Raw genomic sequence first — 25968 nt, 5'->3', positions numbered from 1 at the left:
GCCCCAACATTAGAGTGAAACATTACAATTTAGTTAAATAGTCACTTTGTTGGTTTCTTGTATGGGTGTTGTGGAAGCTATTCATTGAGTATTTGCATTTAGGTTGGCATCTCTAAAAATGGCTATTATCAAATATTCTTCTTCTAGCAAAGCTAAGCTTATTTATTACCACACAGTTTTGTTCAATTCAGTCTTAAAATATGTGGAGTAAGAAAATCTTTGGCCTATAAATTAAGATCTAGAATTGTATTAAGTGCCCAATTTTAAAGAGAGAAGAGCATTGGAAAACTGCTTAAGTAAATGACTGAATAATGGTACCTAAGAAACTCTCTAATAACAAGTTCTATTATGCATAGTGTTTCCTCTGTCTCCTATGAGGCATTAGCATGTAATAATACTCCTTTTTTATACATTCTTTTAATAAATTTGTGGACACTGACAGTAGTATCAATCCTCTAAGACAGGGTTCTCAAAGTTTGTATGCTGCAGCCTGGCAACCCGTGACCTGGAAGCGGCTGTGGCCCAGCAAACCACAGCCCAGCAGTCACAGCTGACTGCGGTCGGAATTTCCGGCTGGCAGACAGGTGAGGATACCCCCACCTCCCAGGTGGGGGGTGGGCCAAACGCTGTACTGCCATGAGCCCTGCATAAGGAGCTGTGGCCTCTCCACCCACCTCTGAAGGGGGCCGCAGTTTGCCAGTCTGCAGCCACTTCCAGTCCAGCAGCCGATCCACTGCAGCCCAGTACCGGGCCACAGCCCAGGAATTGAGAACCCTTGCTCTAAGAGGCACTGCTGCTTTCTAACTTATGTGTGTCACTGAAATCAGTTAAAGATTTCTATGTAGATTACATCAGGGAATGATTTTGCAGCTGGAATACTTATGCACAATTATCACTGACATCAGTGGATGTAAATAGAGTTTTTGCTGAGGGATTAATTTGGCCACCAGAACGAAATGCTTCAGGAGTGATTTGTAGAAGTATGCTTGCTCCGATTTGATTCTTGTAATCACTTGCCTGTTTCAGAAGCCATTCTCCAGTTTGGCAGAGTGAAATGCAATTGTCAGTTTCTGCTCAGAGACCCAAGCCTCTAGCAAGGTGAGAAGTAGGTTAGAAGTGAGATGAATTGGCAGAGCAAGGTGGGAAATACTACTGTGCAATCTGCCTGCATTGTATACTGCTCTCAAGTGTGTTTTAATCGCACTGCTTGTCCCTTTCTGGGGTTGATGCCCCATAAATTATGGGGAATATCCAAAGAGTACAAGAGAATAAGATTAGACAGACTGTTTCAAGTACCACTTGAAATGTGAGACTCTGCAAAGTCACTGGATGTGATATGGAGGACAAACAAGAATTATGGTCCAAAGGAAGTATCAGGTTCTTTTTGTGATGATGTAATGTTTGGAAGGAGCTTCTTGGCTGCAATTCTGGATTTTTGAAATACACTAGGTTAAGATGAGTCATAATAATTATCCACTGGGGAATGTAAGTTAAAGAATTCCAAAACTGCAAGCAGAACAGAGTAGCTGTTTTGTTAGAAGAAAACTATTTCAAAACAAATATTAGAAAATATAAGGAAAAGTGTTTCTGAAATATGTAACTTAGAATGATGCGAAAGCAAACAATGAAAACAGTTGCATTATTGACAAGTTAAATGTCAGTTAAAATTACCTTAACCCAGTGCCTGGATGGTGGTGGTCGTGGTTGTCTTTTGTGTTGATTAGGGTATACAGATATGGTCAAGTCCCGTACAAGAAATGCCACTTCTGAAAGTTATTACATTACCAAAATACAAGGTAGCAATCACAACAGATGCCCATGGAACTATCAAAGCCTGGCAGGGAGAAACTGGGCAAGAGCTTGCTTCATTCTCCACATCCTCCTCTTCATGCAACTTGGTTACCTACTCAGTGAACAAAAAGCCCTTTCTATTGGTAAGTGGACTTAAGCAACTATGAATTCATGATATAACAAAATTGCATACACGTAGATAACTGGATTAATTTAATACAATAATACACTTGGTACAATTCATTTTGACCACTTGGAAATGTCTAAAATTTGTTGAGATCCTGGACAGAAGAGGTGGGTCATCTAATCCATTCATATCCATGCCATGGTTGTCACCAGAACGTGTTATAATGATTCATCCAGTTGAGTTTCACTTAGCTGTGGGAACTGGGCTGTGACCATCTAACTGAGGAAGTCTTTCCTGAGAGCCCAAATCTTCACAGTCTGTTTTTAATTTCATTAAATTTATTCCTTTATTAATATATCCCTTTGGCTGATCATACTAGAATTATGTATCCTACATTTATGCTGTTCAAATACTTGGAGGACAGCTATCATCTCCTAGTCTCCTCAAGTTCTAGTAATCTTTCTGCTGAAGTCCACTTGCTTTAGCAGAAAGATTACTTATTATTTTTAGTTTCTTTAGTCTCCCTTTAAGTGACTAAACGAGCAAGTGGCATGAAGGACAATAGGTTTTGTGCTTTTTTGCAATGAAGTAAAAAGGGATTTTTACCATGGATGTTTATTTGTGATTATGTAGTGATTATGTTTGTCTGCCCCATAGTGTTAATACCAGCTACCAGCAGGAGAGGGCATGACTTCTGTGCATTCCTGAATTCCCTTTAATTGCTGCAGTCAACAGCAATAGGGTTAAGAAAACTGTCTCTTACAGTATTTTCATATTATAGCATAGTGATTTTGTGTTACTACAGTGGTCCTTTGTATACTGCAGAATTCATCTCCTACATCAAAGTCACTTGAGTTCAATATGTTAACTCATCCTTAGGAAAACACCACTTTCTTGTGCTTATACTGCTCCCAGTATCTTCATTAGGAACTTCTTTCATCACACTGCATACACTGAGGCATTGTTACCTTCACAGGTCTGGCCTGGATGTCACTTGCTGTAAAGGCATGAGTAGAGCTGGGGTGCTGACCATAAAAAAAAAAAAAAAAAAAATCAGCCCCAATTCTATAAACAATCATTACTAAGCACTCTTTGCTTTTGTCTTGTATGAGATGCACTTGAGGATGTGGACAGATGTAACGTGTAAGTGTTCCAAGCATCTCCAAAGTGCTCTGAAAAGTTAGGATACACGTATGCAATCGATGGAGTACTTCAAAGCAAGCACCTCTGCCTCAAAAATGATACTGAAAATATAGAAACATATTTTGAAGCACTGGGTGAATATACATGAGGTACTTACTGTGCATTAGCCTAAAACACTGCACAGTAGTGTGTCACAGTAAAAACTGTGCTAATAGCCTACTGTGCAGTGTTATTAAGCTAATGCGCTGTAAGCGTCACTAAATAACTGCACTGGTGCTACTGCGCAGTAACTAGATACTATGCATTTAGTTAGTACTTTATTAAGTGAATACTAAATTAAATGCATAGTATATAAGGTGCATTAGTCAACATGTAGATGCATCCATTGTTACATACTTTGCACCTTCCATTTGCCTGGTACTGCTTTCAGCTTAATCAGATCGGGCAAAAAATGATTTGTTGGTGTTTTATGAGCACTAAACCTTCAGCATTGCATAACTTTTTTCCTTTGTGGGAGCTGGGATGCTGTAACCATGTGTTGTGTTTTGTTTTGGTTTTTTGTCCCCTCCCCGCTTCCCTTCTTTAGGCAGCCACTGCAGGAGGTGCTGTTTATACATTAGAGGTTCCTAATCTAAATCAAGTGTCATGTATCACAGCATTTCAGAATTCTAAAATTGATCTCTTACTTTGTTCACCTGATAAATTGTGGCTAGTTGCTGGATCTACTGAGAGTGCAGATGTATCTATCAAGGTACAGTATGCTATTCAATCTGATTACACAACTGAGAAGTTAATTTTAAAAAGAAAAAAAAATTGGGTCTGTACAAGTTTGTTCTGTTTCTGATATATTCATGACTTGTAACACACCAAGAGTGTAGAGGATTTTTTTTTTACAAATACTAAATATAAAAAATGTTTATCATGCTGCAAGTACATACGTGAAGTTGCTACTTAGGAGGTACATCTGGAAGTAGTAAGTAGTGAAAACTGGACTAACAGAACTATCAAAGAAATTTCTGCAATAAGGGGAAACGGCTTGTCATATGTGTTCGGTATCTGATGCTTCTAGAGGTTACTGGCACAACTCTCCTTTTCCCCACAAACTGCAACAGAACTTATTTGTTAAGGTAACATTTGCTGTTAACTTTTGAGTATGTTCTCCTCTGAGTGGCTGGGAAGCATTGGTTTCCAGTCTGTGGCTTTAGCATTACTGCCATGCGGATACCCTCAGATTTGGAGACCAAGATCTTCCAGACTGGGGCAACCAGGTCCCCTGGCCCTAGGAACTTCCCTGCATTTATCAGTTAACCTTTATGGCAGAAAGGGAGCTAGAATTCTGGAAGTTCTTATGGAGCCAGAACTAGAAGCTCCCAACTCCATCATGTGGTTGGCAAGACTTGCAACTCTCCATTAACAGTGACATGTTTTCTGATTTGGTTTTGCCATCAAATAAAGGAAGGGGTTTTAAGAATCCCACACTACTGCACCACAGCAGGCAGCTAGTTGAAAAACCCAAGAAGCACATTCTATCTTGATAATACCAGGTTTGTTGTGTGAAAGAAAATACATTATGTTAGTTCCTTGAAATTTGGGGACTTGAAGTTTTCATTGTTTCAGGACAAGTTTTCTGAAGACATGAACTATAACTGTAACTTGAGTTTTCCTGGGCCAGTTCTGAGTTACCAGTCACTTAAATAAGGATAATTTGAACAACAGCATGACTTCAGTAATCTTTGAAAGGTCAGGTTGTTCAAAGGACTGAAAAACATTTACCAGAAGTGTGTTGCAAATAAAGTCAAGTCACTTGATCTCTATTCCCTTATCAGCACTGCTCTAGTAATCTCTTTCTAGTTGACAAGACCTACACTCCTGCAGGCTTTATTTAACACAGCTGCCTAATTCTGGTCAAAAGGAAAGTGGAATTGATGCAGCATGGAGTACAGTAGCTTAGTTGCTGTTCATATTGACACATCTGTTTAAAGGAATGCTTAGCTTCTGGCCTAGCTACTGCTATTTCTCTCACATTTACTTGTTCAATAAATCACTAAAAGAAACTTGTAATCCTGTATAACATATTTTTCTTAATTCTTATACAAGATTTTTATCGTCTTGCACAAGACTTGTCATAGGTAGTGCTGCAGTCTGAAATGGTGTATATTTTCAATATTAGGTGTTTTCTACAGATTGCTTGATTCAACCAACAGAAGACAAATCGCACATATGCACTTCTCTGCCTGTCCGTAAGCATGTTACAGCTTGTTGGTTACCAAAAGAGCCAGCAAGAATAGCAGTAATGCATAAAGATAATGCCTTTCAGATGAATATCACAGTGTTGGACCTAGCAGTCAAGAAATCTAAATATAAATCAGAAATCCTAGGTATGCTTATAACTTACCCTATTTATGTTTCATAGCAGAGGATTCACTTTCTCCTATCTTTTTCTCCTTGGGCCTCTTTACTAGCAATTGATATATTTCCTGCACTATAGTTAAGGATGCAAAACTCCTAATTAAGTCACTCTGGCTGGGGTTGGAGACTTGGCAATTTTGTTCAGTACAAAATCACTTTTTTAATAAAAAGACTGTAAAAGATACAGTATTAGGGACTGAGGCTTCTCTTTGGCTTCCTAGTGGTTTCTAGTTCAACTTCAAGATGCTGACATTTATAAAACACTTGGGTCCTTCCAAACTGAAGACCTCTGTCTTGCCATATTTTATCCAGTAGTCAAAGTAAACTGGGTCACACTAATTGCCAGACTTTCCTGGGAGGAAGTGTCTCAACTCTGGAAATAGTCTCCAAGACTCTACACCACATCCAGTTGACCATTATAGCAGTTGTAAGTTTCTATTAAACTAAACAAGGGTAGAAGCACTATGTTTTCTAATTTTAGAGGAATTGGTCCTTATCTTGCATTTTGGATACAATTTTATACGTGTCTGAGAAAATTTATATTTTAAGTTTTGTTTTGAAGGAGGAAAAGCAGCACTGAAAGCAAGTTACAAAATTAAAGGGAATATTAACAAAACTGATAATATAGATATATTGAAGGCATTTTATTTCTGGTATCTCATTTGAATGTTCCACAGTAACTTGAGATTTCAAGGTCGGGGTGCTCAACCCCTAGTCTGGTACAAATCCAGCCTGTGGAGCTCCCACAGGTGTGGAAAACTGGTAACAGAGGAATAGTTGGAGCATTAATGTTCTCTGTTCCCTATGCTGCCAAATTTCCAGACCTATAAGGAGCCCCCTGAGTGGGATAACATGGCCCTTCATGCCATACTGGGCTGGCACTGGACTGGATCAGGTGGCATGCAAGTCAGATAAGAAATAAGCATGTCTGGATTTGGGCAGCAGTGGCTGGATTAGGTAGCAAAGGTCCAATTCAGGAAGTGTGGGTCTGGACTGGGGCAGTTTATAGCTAGACCCAGCAGCGCAGGTCTGGATTAGGGGGCACGTGACCAGCACTGGAGGCCCTGGTCTGGATTGTGGCATGTGGGATCCAGTCTGTGGACCAACTCAAACCACACTTCTGGTTTGCAAAGGAACGGGTTAGGAACCACTGCTTTAAGATGAATCTGTGCACATCCACCCTGTGCAGATCATGGAACAGAATAGCAGCATCATGCTCAAGAGTTGGTGGGGGGGGCAAGCGGGTTTCTTAACATTCTTTTTTTCAAATGCAATAAATGTGACTGAGATACAAATAACTGCAATACGGAAATCTTTAAGGGGTATTTTTACATGTGTAATGTTGTCTTATGAAAAGCTCAACAGGTCACAAGCTTCACATTACCAGAAAAAAGTTGGAACACATACAGTGTCATGGAGGGGTATGGAACAGAAACCATTCTTATAGGATGTGGGTCAGAGCTGAAGTTATATTCGATCTCTGGGACTCAACTACAATGTTTCCAGGATCACAAGGACACAATTACTTCACTATGGGTGGTATGTATCTCTTTTGTTATTCATCCTTTTTATTGTTTGCTCCACCTTATCTTGACCATATATATGTATTTTTGTAACCTTTAAGGATTCTTTCCGGGTTGTCACATCATCCTTGGATCTCTCTCTCCGTGTATATATGTGGAAAAAAGCAAACCAGGCTTATGCATTACAGAGCCTGTATCAGTTACTAGGAGGATCTCATAAATGGTCAAGGTAATTGAACAACATGTAGGATAAGTTATGGTTTTCTCTTTAAGTATTCTTTACACTAGTATCTTACTAACCTCAATCCTGTATCTTTCTCCCCACATTTGACTAAGCTGTAAGAGGGGGATGTTAAGACATGCAGCAGTCTGCACTCCAACTTTGCCTCTCGCCTACCCTGAATTTTCAGACTGTTTCACTAGACCAGTGATTCTCAGCCAAGGGGCTGCCACACCCTAGGTTGCTATGGCCTGCCACATAAATGTATACTCTTGTTAAGTGTGCAGATATGATTCATAAGATAAATGCAATTATTTGAACTAAGAATCCAGTATTTTAAAAAAACCCAAACCATTGTAACCTGTGGTGGTCTTCTTTGCAACCACTGCTGTATTATCTTTCCATTGTCAAAAAACAAGTGAAAACTTAAGAACTGGCACTTTCTCAGTTTGGCCTTGACTCTAAAAAGATTGAGCCACTGGTTTGTACCATGGCTGTTAAGGTTTTAGTATGTCTGTCTTATGCAAGTACCTGAAAACAACAGGTAGCTAGTGGGATTTATATCTATGGAAAGCTTGCCTTATTTTACAACTTCGATAATTTTGGAAAATCATTTCTTGGGAGTAATGCACGTATAAAAGGCAGAAGTCACCATTTGATCATCAGTAGAAGTCCAGATTGCTGTTTAATCTAAAAACATTTTCCTGTACAGGAAGGATGCTCAACCTCCAGCCTACAAGCCACATTTGGCCTACAAGGCTCCACCAAAAAATAAGGAAATTTGGCAGCAGGGGAGTGGTGGCAATTAATGACCACCCTCCCCAGCTGCCAAATTCCCAAACCCCAAGGGCCAATGGAACAGGTTGGGGCCAAGTTATGTCCCTTTTCCTGTGGGGCTGGCTCAAGCCCCCTTTGCCCCCACCTTGTGGGGCCAGGTCAGACTCCTTTCTACCTGTGGGGCAAGGTTGGGACTGGGCCAGGACCCCTCCATCCCCTTGTGGGATGGGGCTGAAGCAGAGATGCCCCCTACCCCCCCTCTGCATGGCCAGATAGGGCCCTGCCACAAGAGCCCTATTCCAGATTGGGACCAGCAGCTGGATCCAGCCCACAGATGACCTGGGCACTGCTCATTCAGCCCACTGGCCAAAAAGGTTAAGCACCATTGCTGTACAGTAAAGTAAAATGAAGTTACTCACTGAGCTCTGTCAGATGATCAAGCCTAAAGAACACTAACCTGTTATTTAGTGTTTTAAAGTTACCAATAGCTGTATGACTAAATTCAGTCATTACCAGAGCTCCTGATTTTGTTTCCCATGGAAAAACAGAGAAAACACAGGTTTCTCCTTTTAGCAGAGAAACCCATGGATTCCCTGCTTTTGCAAATAGCTCTGCAGGCTGGTTGAGCTCCAGCCTACAAGAGCTATTTACAAACAGGGCAGGAAAACCCCAGCCCTGCCAGAGGGAAAGGGGGAGGAGGAAGGGCAGGGCTTGAGACTCTCTCAGCCACAGCTCTGCCCAGCTCAGCTTCACTCTTCAGTCCTAGTGCCTGTGAGGTAAGCAGGGCTTGCAGGAGGCTGGGGGGTTGTAGTTCATAGCTAGGGGGAGTCAAGAGCTAGCCCCAGCCCCACCCAAGCAGGCAGCAGCAGCAGTGGGAGAGCTGCTGCAGCTGCCTGCTGTTGGGGGCAGGGAGCTGCAGACTTGGGTCCCTGGCCCCGTAGCTCTGGGAGATGGGGGGGCAGCCCTCCAGCAGGGCTGGGGGGCAGGGGCTGTGGGTGGGGGCAATAGATGCGAGTAGGCCAGGGGACTGTTGTGAGGGCAATGAGGGGTACCAGCATGGCTACAGGGGGGCCTGCAGGGGGGTTTTAATTTTAATAATGGATTTTGGGGTTTTTAATGAGAATTTGAGATTCCTTTTTTGTCAGAGAAAACCAGGATCCCTGGTTATTACAAACATTATTTACAATTTTTCCACAACAGGGGCTTTATTGATGTGGCATGTGACAACGTGAGTATCATAGGCGTGGTGGCTAGAGCTGATGAAACAAGTATTTTGCGAGCCTATTCTTTTAACCTTTAATATATTCCTGTTATCCGCCTTCAGGCATCTGCTTTGTACAAAAAATGATACTTTAAAAATCTTCAAGTTGAAAGCATGTGCTAGGACAGCTCCCTTTGTATGTATTCACTGTGGTTACCTTGCAAAGCCTAAACACTGCATGTGTGTGTGGACAAAGTTGCTATAGTTTAGAGTAGTCATGCTGTATTGCTGAGTTTGTGAATTAAAGCTCATCTAAACATGTCCAATGAGATTCTGTTCCTTTTAAGAGATGTTCCTGATTTATTTTTTTTTTAATTTCAATTATGCAGGTTTGTTGCATCTTATAGAGCATTTTTCAACTTGTGTGCTGTGGCCCAAAAGTGGGTTGCAAGAATATATGAAAGGGTCACAAACTTCAAAAATAAATACAAATTTTAAATAATGGATTCTCCTTTAAAGTAGAAAAATGTAGGGAACCGTGGCTTTTCCCTTGCAGGCTTACACAGTTCCAGCCTGTGAAGGGCTGCTTGGGTCCCCCCTGCCCCATAACTGGAGGGCTGTGGCTGGCTACTGACACTTACAAATGGGTCCTGGTACAAAAAAAGGTTAAGAACCACTGCTGTAGAGCAGATTTGTCAAACTCAACCCCTACCTCTGGATCTAGCCCATGAGGTGCCCTGTGGCAGGGAACAACACAGCCATCACTTGTCTCCAGTTAGCAACACCCCCCCAGGGGGAAGGCCCATAGGCCAGATGATGCAACTCCAACTGGACCTAGCCTCTGGGATGCAAGTATGACACCCCTGTTTTAAAATAAAGTATCTTGGGACAGAAGCCTCACTTTCCATTCTACAGAAGGAAGGTCCCACTGAGATAAAGAGACTGACAACTGCTGATTAGAATACAATTTTAATAAGTCAAATATACAGCCATATGAACTCCAGCAATACAATCTAACATATTTCCAATGAGAACAAGGACAAACCAAGACTGAAATAAAATGCAATGTGTCTGCTTTTATAAGCATAATGTGTTTTGAGAAAGGAAGTGTGACATAGATAAAAGATTTACACAACAGCAGTAGTAGTAGAGTATTGGATTACATGCCAACTGTCTTCTGGTAGCATGGGACAGTCCTGCAAGAATTAAAGTTTAATATGTAGTGCAGTTATGAAGTTGTTCGTATATTGGAAGTCTGTGCAAGACCACTACTCCATTCCTTTAGGTTGCTTCTTGAAATTCATGCAGCACTGGATTTGTTTTAATCTGGTTTCAATTCCCCTTCAATCACAGTCATCCCTGTTCAATAGTTAACTTTATGATTTATAGCATCTTTTCAGATCCTTAGGCCAGATGCTATACACATTACTTTGTTTAGAAAAAAAAGCATGCAACTTTCATGGAATTGGCAACAGAAGCTTCAAACAATACCTTTTATAAAAAAAACAAAGTTACCCCTCAACAGATAAGAGGCATTTCCCATATTTGCAAATTCACTCATAGTAGAGATCACTTAAAGTACTAATGTAGTTTGAGAGAATCTTAATCTTGAAGGAGGTTATGTTCATTTCTTTAAGCTATCACAGCACTTACTCTTATGACTATAGCAAGAATTCTGCTTTGTCCTCCAAAAAACAAAAGTCAGCAGCCTTGAGTTTGTTGCTACCACATCCCCTTTTAGTTTCATTAAAACTTAATATGATCAGGAATAGTGGCTTGTCTTATACCATTTCTGTTTTCACATATCAAAGCTGCAGCAGCTTAGACTGAGCCCAAATGGTCCTGTTGTAATAATAAAGCCCTAAGAAAGGCAGCAGGTTGTATAGTTAACTCCGTGTGAGCAAAATCCCTGCCCTAAAACTATGCAACCTACTACCTCTTCCTAGGAGCCCACTGTTTCTTTTGCAGTTCTTCTAGTTAGTGGCTGCACTGTGCAGCAAGTTGTTAATTTTTTTTTTTTTTTTTTTACCAGGTTCTTTTGACTTCCTGTCATGTTTAGAAATGAACAAATTTACATTCATTTACATGGCTAGTCAGTAACAGTGCTTAAACCAGAAACGGAAACATTAGCTCAGATATTTTTAAAGAATCTCAGCTAAATCAACTGTCAAATGCTTGTTTTCAAATGCTTCAGTTTTCACCTTAAACTCTACTCTAATTCCTCAGTTTTAACAGATACTTCAGAAACATTTACCATGTAGTTACTTATCCCATACCAAAAGCTCATCCACGGTTTACATTTGAGATGGTTACCATTCAAAATTGGCTTTTATGCTTCAGCTTGTTCTTTTACTGCTCAAAATTAGAGTCAATATTAGGGCTGTGCGAAGCTTCAGTCCCCAATTTGATTTGGTGGGGATTCGGCCTGATTCAGTGGCCAGATGGCCTAATCAAATCAGAGGACCCTTTAATCTCTCCGAATCAAATAGGAAAGATTTGGATAGACACAGCTTTAGATATTTTGTCTATATACCTCGAGGTACCAGCACAGCACGTGAATGCTGCGATGCTGGGGTGCATGGAACATTCCACAGGAGTGCGGAGGACTCCTAGTGTGCTTGGCAGCAGACCTGGAAGGGGACCAGAAACACTTCCGGGTCCACCAGGAAGCACACTGCCCCGCCTCCACAACTGGTGCCTCTTGGGGCACCTGGGATCCCCCCACCGCCAATCGCCAAGTCAGGGACGGCAGGGGGGTCCCTCAGCAGACCCAGAAGTACTTCCAGTTCATTTCTGGGTTTGCGGCTGAGCATGTGGAGGGCCCCCCTGCACTACTGTGGGACGCCCCATCTGCCCCAGCATTCACAAGCCACACTGGTACCTTGAGGTATGTAGAAAAAACATTTAAAGATGTGTCTATGACCAATCTGCTGATTCTCTAAATCAGCACCGAATCTTCAGATTCAACCAAATTGAATCGGGGGCAGTGATCCAAATTAATCAATCAAATCACTGTCCCCGATTCGGACGAATCCAAATCGAGCAAGGCTCATTTCACACACCCCTACTGAATATATAGAATGATGTTTGAATGCCTGGTTCTTAACAGTTTCCAATAAACTTAAATCAGTGGATCAAAGGGATTGCTCATTTAATGCTATCCGTGTTAACTGAAGGAAGTAATCCCAGCAAAGGTACTGAACTTCATCATCATCTCACCTTACAGATTTGGAAGGTGAAAAAACTTATGCTTAATATTTTCACCCTAAAATGTATTGCTTAAATTCACAAACAGTAGCTGTTGGGCTCCACAGCATTTTAGTGCCCTGCTGAAATGGTGGTATTGAGGCACATGTTTTAACACTCTTGAGCTGACATCAATTTGATGTCTAGACTAGTCATGGAAATTTGAGAGACCTGCAATCAAATTCAGAACCAAGAAGTTGTAGTACTTTTTTTCCCTAGCCAAAAAGATTTTATAGTATTCAAAAGGTATTTCAGGTATTTCTACATACAGAACACTTTCAATTAGATTAAGCAGTGGACCATGCATCTTGAATATACAGCCATGTCACTCACCTTGGATAAGAGTGGTAGTAGTCAAATGCCATGTTAACGTGCAAATCCTAGCCACTTAATGTGGGATCTTAACTTGAATAATCCACTTGCAAGCCAATCTCTGTGGACACCAACTACCATGTAAGAGCTGCAGACTTGTTTTACTCCTCAGGGAAGGCAATAGATTGTATAGTTATCTCCTGAACAGGGTAAAATAACTACCCCACAACTATACAATCTACTACCTCACTCTGATAGAGAAATCTGTACTGTCCTTCCAGAAAATACATCTTAGTTGTACAGCTATTTTTCTTTGAACAACATTACATGGGCACCCACATTAACACTGTCTGCCATTGGTAGTACTGTTGGAAACATAAGCTTAAATTTTCCCCAGAAATCTGGGGGTATCTCCTTTAAACATACTCTTGCACACCTGTTTTCTTCAAGGGGAAGAAAAATTTAACAAAGAACAGTAAAAAGCTGATCCTCATGAGAACAGACATATATAAACTATCACATGCTGTAGTTATATTCATTATGTTTATAAGACCTTTGAAATAGAAATTCTGGACAATGACAATGAACTCCAAATTGAGAAGTTGCCACTGTTGATTTTTCTGCTGCTTTAGGAAAGACAGTAGATTGTATAGTTATCTCCCAGTTGTGGGTATGACCCTAAAACTATACAACCTACTACCTCATCCCACAGTGCAGTCATCTTCATATCTCGGGTGAAGAGAGAACATTTTAGTAAAGACAACTTAGCTGCAAGACAGCATCCACACTGTTTAAACTTTTAATGAACAGCAAGATTCCCCTGCAACCCATGTAACAAATTACCTGAAAAACCAGGAAGATTTTGATTTCAGATTTAAAAATTATACAAACCATTTGGGTCTTAGACCCATCATTTCTGGAAAGAATGTTAGCAAACTGTATGCTGTATTTCACCTAATTCATTTGAGACTGAATTTGTCCCGTAGCTGTGACCATAAATCTGAAAGGAGAAACAAATGTTTATGTAAACACTTCATGTAAACCTGTGTTACTTTTCTGTTTGCATACATTAACAAAATCTAGAACTGCAGGTATGTTGCCATTTTTTTTTTGTTTTAAGTATACCAGCATGAAGTCTTAATGCCTTTAATCCAAATTAAAAATAAAATGTAATACCACAGATGACCAGTGTTTAACTGTCACTGTCATACAGCAAACTAGTTTAAGTAAATACTAAACTTAAATGAAACATCTGCAAAGCAGCATTTCTGTGCTGCTTAGGTCAGCAAGCTGTCGTAGATCAAAAATTAAGTGGATGTCTAGCTCTTTTGAACAGGGACATCTTACTGATAATGCATGCAATGCAACTGATCCAGATTTAAAACCTATAAGCAATAAAATATTTACCAGATACTTGCGTTTCCAACAAGAATTACAGTATATGCATGCTGCTTAGGAAACCAGTGGCTAACAGGCTTCATTAATTCATTGTGCTCCAAATTTAAAGGAGTTTCCATTGTTTAAGAATACTTTAATGTTTCTGAACAAGTTTGAAAAATGCTTAACCACAGTACTAAGAATGAACATACTTGCCAGACAGATGTGACTTAAAATCCCCTTCTTGGCATAAGTACCTTAAAAACAGAGTTGGAAAAGCAAGAAAGCTATTTTGTCATGTTCCCCCCTTCAAACATATCTCAGCAACCTAAAATAGAGCATCTAGCCAGATATGCACTTTTCCTAAACATCGCATTTCTTACAGTCCTGATTACAAGATTCAGACAAGTCTTCAAACAAAGCCTTGATAGAAATGAGAAGCAAGAGCGCCTAATGCATGCTAATGTCCTTGCCAAAAACACAACCCGTGATCAGGTCCATTAATACACAAAAGGATGACGTTATTCCTTCATGAACAGCAAACATAAAAGGAAGAAAAAAAAAGTACTTACAAAACCCTTCAATGCTCCACTCTGGAACCCTCATTTGTACAAATATTGACAATGAATTTTAGCAAATTGCTCTTAAGATCCTGCCAGTGATTGGCAGAAATCCCAGACTTGCTTTCGCTAAACCTTGTGCCTATCAAAACTATCCCCCCCCCTTTTTTTTTTTTTGGTATTCCAGTTCACAGATGGGTAAAAGCAGTTAGTCCTAATGCCCAAAGCAAAAATTGGACTTGGGTAGCATTAGTCAGATAAAGTCAGAAGCCATTATGTAGCACTGGCACAAGGCCTTTTTTAGATTAGCTCACAGGCGGAGATCTTGAGGTCATCCAAACACATCCAAAAAAAATTCAATACAAAAAGGCTAATATCCTTTTTCATGATAGCTGGTGAATGTTCATATAGAAGAGCAAAGGCAAAGTGAAAAGCTGTAGCTGGATTACCTTTATACAAGAAAGACTGATCAAGCCTGCCAGTGTCTTTTCAGCTCAGTGAATCAAGTTATCAGACTGACACAAGCAGCTCTCATGCCTGTAAATAATGGCTCCACTGGATTTTGTGAAATTCAAGATGCATAAATCTGCTTTAATTTCTACAATACTTGAGACCAAAAGACATGCCTAGATTTAGGAAACATCTGAAATATTTGCAAACAGGTGCTATTGTATGGCACCAACGTGAAATGTGCACACAAACTATAAAACAGTACTGGCATAACTGCAAACCTTTTGGTCCAATATGGTAGTCACACAAAGGATACTTTTTAGAATTTGTGGTAAACACTAAGCCAGTAAGTACTGCATTTTTTTTTATTGTGAAAAAGGTTGTGATTTTAAATTTCAGGTAGCAATATATAAACAAAGAATGCAACAGTCAGTTATGTGAATTTAAGAGAAAAAAACTGGGAAGAAGAAAATAGGAACCTACAATTAACTTTCCTTCTCCATAGCCATCTTTTCCTCTATGGCTAGAACAGCTGTAAGTGAGGAGCTACAAATTCTGTTGTACAAAGAAAATAGTTTGTATTTCATCAGAAGAAATACCTCACAATTTCCTGTTCTTAGAGGTACTGCTTCAGTTTAATAGCACATTTGGTCTTGGGATCTTAAAGCACTTCATAAACATTAACAAGACTGCAAATTCCCCCATGGGAAGTAGCATCAGTTCCTCATTTTACAGAGGAGGCAGCCCATAGTCATCATGCTAGAAGTCAGAGGCAGTATGGGAAATAAACCTAACTTCTAACTTACTGTACACTAGCCATTAAAACTATGCTTCCTCATGATAGCGACTGTTTCCCTCCCACTGTCTTTTGACTATTGCAGCATTGCTATCTTACTGTTGCTTTGAAATGGATTTTTTTTATTTCTAATTATTCCCACATACTAATTATGTGAGAGAAATTCATACTGTAGAGGAAGCTTACTATACTATTTTTGAAAATAAGTTTGGCTGAACAAAAACAAGTCCACTTCAAAAACTTCAGAAAAGGATGTTGGCGGCCTTTAAATAGGATTTAACAGGTAGCAGGTATTGAAAATTAATAGAAACACTGCTTTTGAAAGTAATCCAGCATCTTTAAAACTCAGTAAGCAAATCCCTATTGCAAGTAAATTCCTATAAACGTCTTCCAAAAAAGTAGCCTTTCTTCTGAATTCAGATTTCCTCCTCATAACAAAAAAAAATTAAAATTTACTCTAAATGTTCCAGTCCTTCATTTTGTAAGAGCAGAATCTGCAACTCAATTTCTGCAAACTTTCTAAAGGAAATAATTTTATTTATTTTTAATGAAATCTGCTGTTTAATTGTTTTGGATGACTTGAATTTTCTTTCTTGAACAAATACCTTCTCTATATATAAAGGTACGTACTCCTATAAAGAGTAAAAAAAAAAAAAAAAAAAATGGGGAACAATCTACATAGATTCAAATTTGCCATTTTAACTGTGCAGCTGGTAGTTACCTTAGCTAGCTTTGCATAGTAGGTGTGTTACTTCATAAAACACATGCTCACACCTCTAGTTATAGCATTCTTCAAAAAAAAAAAAATTCTGTAGGTCATAGCAAGCACGTCCTGAATGTTTTTAAACCTCCACGTGATAACACTGACTGTATTTTGTCTTGCATGCTATTAAATACTAGTACCCATCAGACAGCAACCTTACAAAAATGTTTCTTCAAATGAAAAGCACGTATGTTTTCTTAGATGATTCACACAACTTCAGTAACATTTGATTGCACTGGTGACAAAATCCAATTAAAGAATTTATGTTCTTTGCCTAAAATTGGTTATGTTCAAGAGCACTACCATCTACAGATACTTTTGATCTACCACTATCGGAATGGGTACACTCTCTCTTTAAAGGTCACCATACTGGTTTTATTATAAAAGCAGTTGGAATTTACCTGCTCATAAAGGGATGAGTTTAAGTTCAGTTCATAAACTCTTTTCTTCATTCAGTACAGCCATAAGAAAACACTCATTAGCTAGCTAGCCACTGGTTAATTTCCAGGTGCTTGTTCCCTTCCTTCAGTAATCTTCGCAACTGTAAAGATGAAGATTGATATCATGCTGTACCTAAAAGGGGCAGAAGGCAAGCTGATTCTTCAACATTTCTTCAATGAAGTTGCATATGGTTAGGGCAGGGGTGGGCAAAATGCAGCCCACCAGGCCATTCTATCTGGCCCGTGGAGCCTCTACAAAATTTAGAAAATGTAATATTTATCTGCTCCTGGCTGCCTGTAATATGGCCCTCAATGGCTTGCCAAAACTCAGTAAGCAGCCCTCGGCCCACAATAATTGCCCGCCCCGGGTTAGTGTGACCACATGTTCTGGTCTGGCTTCTGAGGCTGGTCCCAGCCAGCTTGTGAAAATTAAAATGAGCATCCCAGGTGTGGAGCTCAGAAGCAGAGCAGCACCAAAATTGTAAGGCCTAACAGACAGCAAAACTGCCCTAAAATAGGTTAGCTTGATTAGTGGAATGACCATTAACACTAATTATTAGCTCATTGTGCTTGTTAACACCTGTGAAGTAAAGAGCAATGGGTCATTAATATGCCATTGATTCCCTGCAGCCTGAGGGGTGGAGGGGGAAATGTGTTCCAGATTTCGCATTGTCCCATATTGTCACCCTACTTATGGTCACTACGGTCTACTGCTTTATTCAGCATAAAACTGCTGACCACTAGGGTAAACATATTAAGACTCCCTAACCAAGCCCTAATAATGGTTCCAAACACAAACGAACAGGAATTCAGAGCTTCCTGGTACCCAGCAAGACCAATTCTCAGAAGAGTCTTTTCCCTCCCCTTCTGACTCTAACTTCAGGCCCAAAACCACTTTGGAGGTAGTATTAGTGACTTCTCTTACCTAATTCATTAGTAGCCAAGGACATTTTTACATGTGTTTCTGACACAGCACCATGCTAATTAAAAGTGCCTGCATGCCATGTGTATCAGCAGTGCAATATGTCCATGTGCTGAGAAAATGGTGGCAGTGCACTGTGAACTAAAGCACAAACATGTTTTAGTTCAAAGCAAACCACTGCCATTTTCTCAGCGTGAGGTGTGCTGCGCCACTGATATGTGACACATGAGGCTGTCAAAGCATGCCAATTTGTGTGTTCCAGCAGACTCAATTAATCAAGTCTCCTCCCATGCACTGGATTTCCAGTGTAAGACCAGACTTCCCGCACATGTGCAAGTGCCCTGAAAGTATGACTCCAGCCACCCTCCTCATTACCACTGAAACTCACTTTGCACAGCAGGCCTCCCAAACAACTGCATTCTGATTCCCAATACTAAGATTTTACTGATCATCATTCTGCAAAAAATTACTCCCTGCACAATACCTCCACTTCCAAGTTTCACTCACCTGCAGCATGCACATCCTATTTCCCCCCACCCCGTTACTGCTCAACTTTCCTACACTACCAGGCATATCCTAAACATGTGTACCCTGTGGTCTCCCCTCCCATTACAACTTCCTCTCTCCTGAAAAATAGTATCTTTAGGTAGGCTAGCTACATGTAAAATGACCATGACTTTGAACCTGTGTAAAATTAAAGTGCATTTAATCATCCTTCCTTTTTGCATCCTTTTAAACTGTTCCATCAGGGTTTTCCATTATATTATTAAAGTACCACCACAAATGAGTCTTGATCCTGACTGGCATCTTTGGATACTACTATCACCATTTTGTCATCCATTCATATATAGCATGAATCATTTCTAAAATTATTCTGAAATTTTCAATGAACTGCCAGAACACATTTAAAATGATTAAACTGGCTATACTTACGTGAGGAGCTGATTCTCATTTTCTTTGGAACAAATTATACCAATTTAAGAAACAGATTTTATTTTTGTTATTTATCCATGTTAATTACTAGATTTTGGCATAATACCTGTACGTTGTGCCCACCAAACCATTCTCCCACTTGTTTAAAAAGGAAGGGGGAACTAGCTTCAACCAGTGGTTGCTAAAGTCTCTTAATCCAAACAAAATATAGAATTTTGAAAAATTCTGTTTAAAGAGGCTCCATTTCATTTTATTGCAGGAAGAACAGCTGAAAATGGAACAGACTTTACAGGCAGTTTTAGTAGCTAACTACAAAGATATATGAATGATACCATGCTATAAAATGATTATTCATTCTCAGACTCGAATCTTTACTAGGAAAAAGAAATGTTTAATTGTGTATTATGGAACACTATAGTAATGTACCCTACAATGTTCAATTAAAATTACTTTTTTTCTTTTTTGACAAATGAACTTAACTACAAAATTGCATCTTTTGTCAAGATGCCATCTGGATGACCATACATATTGGCAAGCTGTTTAGTAAATTTTTCAGATTATCAAAAATCTCCACTAAAAAACAAACAAAACCCAAAAACTGTCAGATAAAGCACTTTTCAAACTCACAGAAGAAAAATTCTAAAGCAGGACAAAAACTAAAAATGTTTTGTACTTTTTTTCCCTAATTTAACATTCAGTCAGTAAAGCAGAGGTTGTGTACTCATTTCTTTAGTTTTCTAGAGATGGTAGTCCTGAGGTTTCACACTTAGCAAGCTCACGAGAAGCTGAAAGAGCCACCCAGGGCCTCCAAGATCTTTAGTGTGATAACACCACAGATAAAATTAATTTGCTATTAATCCATGCTTAATCTACCACCAATCTTCCAGTGTATTGAACTCCCATAGGTCAAAAAACAATGTTCTAACCAGGACAAATTTAAATGTCACAATTTAAAACCCATGCAGTTTTGCAGGTGCTTCTAAAAGGGCCACTGTTGTGGGCTATAGAACCTATGCTTTGTCATCCTTATACTTAATACATGTAACTAACAGTGATGCTCTTCTGTTTTTCAAGCACTTTTTCCTTTTATGTTAAAGAAAAGAATACAATTTAACTTCCAAATCTGCAAATTTATTCATGCTTAATATTAAGCATGCAAAAAGCCAGGAAAGTCAAAGAGATAATTTGCATCTACAAACTCAGGACATTAATACCCCATAACACTTTTGTTAACTTCAGTACCCAGAATGAATTGCCTTTAAATTCATTATAATTTAACCTATTCACTGTAATATAAAATTTCCAAGAAGCACTAGTTACAATGCTTACAATCAGATTTAAAAATTAAATTACTTTAGAATCAGGGTGTAGCAACTTAAACTATAGCACCAAAATATCCGTAAATAATGAAAGTGGGAGGAATCAAACTGGCTTATCTAGCTGATGGATACCAATATGACAGAATAACGACCCCAGAGACTGAAGGCCATCAAAAAAGATATAAAGAGGGATAAATTAAAATTGTACAATCTAGCATTTACTGCTCACATGCTTGATTTTCCACCTGAAAGTATTTTTGCATGTAATAAAACAAGGGCATTGTTATAAATCCAAATCTAAATAGATGACTACATGAACACAAGGCACATGCTACTAAATAGAAACTTACCAAGTAAGATCCTTCCTGACTCATGGGAAGAAACTGGTCACTTGCTGTGTAACCTATGGAAAGATAATTTATTCTGTGCTTTCTTTTACAATATGTAAAGCCAACTCAGCTTACCTACCTCTAACTGTTGAAAACACTTCATAAACTTGGAGGACTTTGGAAGCAAAGGCCACATAACCTGAACTGCTGGGTCCAGCATTATCATCAGTAGTGCCAGCAGTAGTTTTAAAACATCTAACTACTCTTAATTCCAGGACTTTGAGTTAATTTATATTTAAAAAGAATTAACTGAATTTTCAGGTACCAGGTTAACTGTGCAGTGCAGATACTGAAACAAGCCTTTCAAAACAGTACTACTATTCCCAATGTCAGAACTTTTCAGTCAAGGCAGCAGGCCTTTACGGGCTGCAGGCTGAATTGTCCCAGTTCAAGTCAGAGGTAGGTGGTGCGTGGACACTGGGACCCAGCTGCCACCACATTTCCCCACAATGTCACATGGAGAATGTCAACAGCCTGCCCACCTGACTAGAGCGGGGACAATTCACCTACTGAAGGCTCATCTCTACAGACCAGATCAAATAGCTCTGCAGGCCATAAGTTGCCAACCCATGAGTTAAACTAAGTCATCTTTGAGAAATCAGTACCATACTTACCAGAATCCAAGATGAATTGAATACGACTCCCCCATAATTAGATTCTGGACATGGAAATGTATAAATCTGTACATTGGAGTCGGGTGCAGCTGCAAGCACCAGAGCAAGGGTAAGTGGCAGAGGCCTGAGGCTGCCAGGGCTAGAAGCAGCACAGGAAGGAGATGGGGGAAGGGGAAAGACAGGGCCCCACAGCTGATGAAGGGGAGGCAAGGGGTGCAGAGGCAACTGCAGCTCAAGCCCTAACCTCAGGGTTCAATTCAGAGCTGGAGCCATAGCAGTTGCCTACCCCCTACCTCATACTCAATTCCAAGATGAGGGGACCCCCCATGTTAAATGGGGAAGACCTAGTCTTGGAATAAAATATAATATACAATTTACATATATTTAGAACTCCCAAACAGAAGCCTGCCATTTTCTTCTTGGGAAAGTGAGGAACCACCTTGAACATGATCTGAAATGTTACAGGGCTGAACCACTCTCATAGAACTAGTTAGTGTCATTTATTGCTATTGGTGGTCATCTTTCATTAAGACCATGTTTCCTAGATGAATGTTTAATATCAGAAATAAACAAAAGATGTATCTGATCTAAATTCCTTTTCAGATTAACCTTATTAAACTTACCTCAGAAGCTACAAACATGCAAGTTAACTGCATGTTTTATTTGAGAGTAAGCTCTTTTTTATAAGGGAAAAAAGGTTCACACATATACCTTTGCTTTCATAATTCTTTCCTCAGACCAACAGCTAAAGAAACAATTTGCTCTTACTAGCAGAGCACCTGTCATGCATATATAATTTTCTAAATTAAGTTTGTGCATCAATATAAATACTGATTAGAAGACTGAATAATTTAACGTTTAACAAGCCATGAAGCTTGCATCCTTAAAGCAGGCACATCATCAGGTAGAGGTGCAGCAATTCATAACACAAATCAAACTCCTCCCATTTATCTTCACAGATCCTGACACTTCCCTTTCAAATTTGTGATCATTCAAATAAGTGATCTTCCAAGTACTAGTTAAAAAGACAAAATTAGAAGATTTTTTTAAGTGGGCACTATAATAAGCATGATTTCTAATGCTGATAAACATACACAAACATGCTTTGGATTATTTAAGCATTGTTTTGCTTACTGCATGCATGATAATTCAATTTTACTAGGAGAACCAAAGCCTCTGACTATGTATCCTTTTGATAGAACAAAATCCCCTTAAGGAGAAACTATTGTTTCAATATGGTTAGATTATGGTTTCAAAGTTTAAATTGATCATATTAAATTGCACAAACTTCAGTATAACCAGTTTAAATGGTTGTTCGATAACTGCCTTTTCTCTACTGTTAAATACACATTTGAACAAGTATGAGAAACAGAGAAAAAGATACTTGCTAAAATCTGGACTCAAGTAAGTCTGTGCAAACATTAATGCAACAAACATTACAACCAAAAGGCGAAGAACATTTTGACCAGAAAAGCCACGTAATAAAAGACTTTATTACTGCAAGGTACCAGTCATTAACCATTGTGTTTCCCCTCTCCTGTTCAGTGTCAGACCATGGAATCTTGACACACTTCACTGTTGTGAAAAATAAGTTCAACAGAAATTAACCCTCAGCATTTCCAAAGTAAAGAAAGAATTGCCCAGCAAAAATGAAATCAAAACATTTTTCTATCTATAGAATTTGATGTAATTTATAGAAAAAACATTATTCTACAAGCACTAGCTGTAAAGTTTATGACCTAGTCGGATTAACAAAAAAGCTACTAAAACACTAAAAACCTGCTTTTTACTTGACATTTCTCTTGGAAAGAACAAATCATTTGTATTGACCTATACATTCAAGCCCCAGGAACCTAACAGCTTCAGAGAAGTGAGGTGTCACGACCTTGAAAATGAGAGGAAATTCTTACTCTTAAGGGAGTCTTTAAACTCTGCCAATTCTCTAACAGGCCCGCTATGAAATGAAGGAGCACAAAACCAAAGGAATGTCAATATGCAAAGCTACAGGCGTACATCTCAAGGATGTTATGCTAAGCTTATGCAAGGCGGCAGCAGAACGACAGCATATAAACATACCAAGCATAATTCTCGCTGTTCACAGTTAAAAAAAAATGCAACTAACAGCTGTGAGCAAGGATGGAAGTTCCCTGGCATCACCTCACCCCATTCAAACAGTACTGCTGACTGGCTACACAGTTAATCCTATCATCAATTCCCTTTCCTTAAACGACTTGGTTGCACTTCTGAGTTACTTCCCTCCTTTCCTGGCTTCATGCCACTAGCTCACCTACTGCTTCACCCCCCCACCCCCCCCTTACCTCCAATTCATCCCTGGAGGCATCTGCCCCCTCCCTTCTCTTCCCCTGCATCCTACCCCCTCCCTCCTACAGAGCGCGGCCCAGCTCTCCAGGCCCCTCGCAGCCCTGCAAGGCTGAGATGCCGTCGGTTAAGGCAAAACGCCGGGGGCTGGAGGCCGGCGGGGCCCGCGCAGACGAACACGTCGGCCCGCGCCTGCAGTCCACTGCGCCGCCTCCCAAGCAGCTGCCGCCCACGGCGCCTTGCGGCCCGGCCCGGGAGGGGGCGTCCGCAGGCGGACACTGCGGCAGGGCGCTCCCAGCCGCCTTCCCCATCTCCCCCGCCCCGGGGAGAGCGAGGGGGGTGGGGGGGGACGCTGCAGGCTGCCCACCCCCCCGCGCCTCAGCGCTGCCAAGGGCACCGGGCAGCCGCGACCCTGCTGGCGGGAGGCCGCGGCCCAGCCACCACCCCTCAGAGGAGGCGCGGGTCTGCTCGGGGGAGCCGGGTCGCGGGGGGCCGAGGCGGCGCCTGCCCCGGGCGCGGGAGAAACGGACCCCCCCCCGGCAGCCAAGGTCTCCCCTGCCCACACACTTGATAGCGGAAATGACGTAGCCAGGCACTGACGGCACCCGCCACCTATAGCAGACGGGCGTTGAGATCAACCGGCCAGTCCGCACCGCCCAGGGGCGGGACTTCCGGGCCTGCAAGTTAGTATGGAGGGCGGGGGGGACCCCTCAATGCGAAAAAAATGTGACTGGGAGAAGATGGCTGAGGCAGCCCCGCCCCGCCCCGCCCAAGCCGCCGGGATCCCGCACGCTGCCCCCCTGCACCAGGCCCTAGTAATACCCGCGCACTTAGGGGCGATAGCCCTGGGAAGGCACCCGCCCTCCCCCCCACGCCACCTCCTCGGGGCCGCGCCCGCAGCCCGCTACCTGCCGCAGGGTGACCCAGAGCAGCGCCCAGGACCCGGATTGAGTCGAGGCCGCCAGTGCCGCCGCTTGATGCAATGCACCACGGGAAGGGACGCGTTGCCCCCCCCCCCCCCCGCGCCGCTCATTGGAGCAGGCGCCCGCGGCCCCGCCCCGCTCCCTGACGGCGAGGAGGGAGGGGGAAAAAGCGACCCGTCGCTCAAGGGGACTCCGGCACTCTCATTGGGGCAGGGATCACGCGGCTCCACCCATTTCGTGGGCTCCTGTTCGTTTATTGAACTACAAGGCGGAGCCCCGCCCCGCCGCCATTTGTGGAGCCCCTCATTGGAGGAAGTGCAGAGGTGGCATCACCTCCACCGCCGGCCCCATTGGGGATGGGTTGAGTCGTCGTTCCCGCCCCCAGGGCCGCGGTTTCGGTGGCCGCTGCTCCGCGTCTGTCGGGGGCGCTCGGGCCCGAGCTGGAGCGCGCGGCCTGGAGCGAGAGGCCCGCCCTGGGCGCCCCGCCCGCCCGCCCGCTCCGTCTGCCCGAGGGTCGCGGCGCTCCGGCCGCGCGGTGCGACCAGGGCCCGAACGGGGCGGCGGGGTCCGAGCTCCGCTCCAGCCGCTGCCAAGGAACCTGCCGGCCACGGACCGCCTGTGCCCCGAGGGGCCAGGATGGAGGCGGGGTGCGCGGAGCCGCCGCCGGGAGCGGAGCAGGGGCAGGATGCTGCTGCCAGAGGAATTGTCACTGCCAGGAGCCCTTTCCTGCCCAAGCCCCGCGCAGTTTGATACAGCGAGGAAAGACCCAAACTCTGAAATCAGGTGTAGATGTCAGGCCCAGTTAGGCCCGAGCCCCTTGCGGCAGTGTCACACCGTGCTTGGCTCCACATGCCTGGGGTCTCTGACCCTCCCTGCCTCCACTGCAACTCCTGCTTTGCTGAGCGCCCAGGGCTGGTGTCACAGGAGCTGCCCCTACCACATGTGGCCCATGTGTTGTGGGTTGGCCAGCCCTGCTTTAGCCCATCCTGACACTGCGGGCAGGTCCTGGATCACAGCTCTAGGTGGGAGCTTCTGCCAGCTGAGGGGGGCAGCGTCCGCTGTGGATGCTGCTGGCAGGTTCTGCATTGGGGCTCCTGAACCTGCCAGCAGCATCCACAGCTGATGTCGCCCACCCACTGGCAGAAGGCCTCGCCCAGGTCTACAGCAGGTGCCACCACATCAAGAGCTGATGCTGGGTGGGAAGAGCCCCACTCACCTGGTACCATGTGATGACTGGAGCCAGAGCTGCCCACAGATCGGATCCAGTAAGCTGGCGGCCACCCACCCACAGGCCAGATTGAACCTGGCAGGCTGGATGTATGGATGGGCTGTATTTTGCCCACTCCTGTTTACTTACTCTGGGGTTCCCAGAGCAATGAGTCAATCCAACTTTTGTCAGAAGATGAAGGGAATT

At 42.1% G+C, this 25968-nt stretch overlaps 1 protein-coding gene and 1 long non-coding RNA gene across 3 annotated transcripts in view; one reads left to right on the top strand and one right to left on the bottom strand.

The window, feature by feature from the left end:
* FBXW12 (F-box and WD repeat domain containing 12) overlaps positions 1-9512 on the top strand; it is a 36133-nt gene extending 26621 nt beyond the window's left edge. For both annotated transcript variants that reach the window (XM_006267458.4, XM_014596597.3), the window contains 6 exons: positions 1725-1934; positions 3648-3812; positions 5232-5439; positions 6828-7009; positions 7095-7222; positions 9191-9512. In XM_006267458.4, coding sequence (XP_006267520.2) covers positions 1725-1934; positions 3648-3812; positions 5232-5439; positions 6828-7009; positions 7095-7222; positions 9191-9290 — 993 coding nt within the window. In that variant the 3' untranslated portion in view covers positions 9291-9512. The remainder of the gene's footprint in view (positions 1-1724; positions 1935-3647; positions 3813-5231; positions 5440-6827; positions 7010-7094; positions 7223-9190) is intronic.
* Positions 9513-10144: 632 nt separating this feature from the next.
* Positions 10145-24622, bottom strand: LOC109285097 (uncharacterized). Its single transcript, XR_002092764.2, has 3 exons — positions 24540-24622; positions 20660-20712; positions 10145-14383 (listed from the first exon to the last, which is right to left on the bottom strand). It is a non-coding gene; the product is annotated as an uncharacterized LOC109285097 (long non-coding RNA).
* Positions 24623-25968: the final 1346 nt, after the last annotated feature.

Source organism: Alligator mississippiensis, chromosome 12, assembly GCF_030867095.1.
Source record: "Alligator mississippiensis isolate rAllMis1 chromosome 12, rAllMis1, whole genome shotgun sequence".
NCBI classification, from domain to species: domain Eukaryota; kingdom Metazoa; phylum Chordata; order Crocodylia; family Alligatoridae; genus Alligator; species Alligator mississippiensis.
Note: the sequence above shows the minus strand (reverse complement) of the source record. Positions and strands in the feature narration are given on the sequence as shown.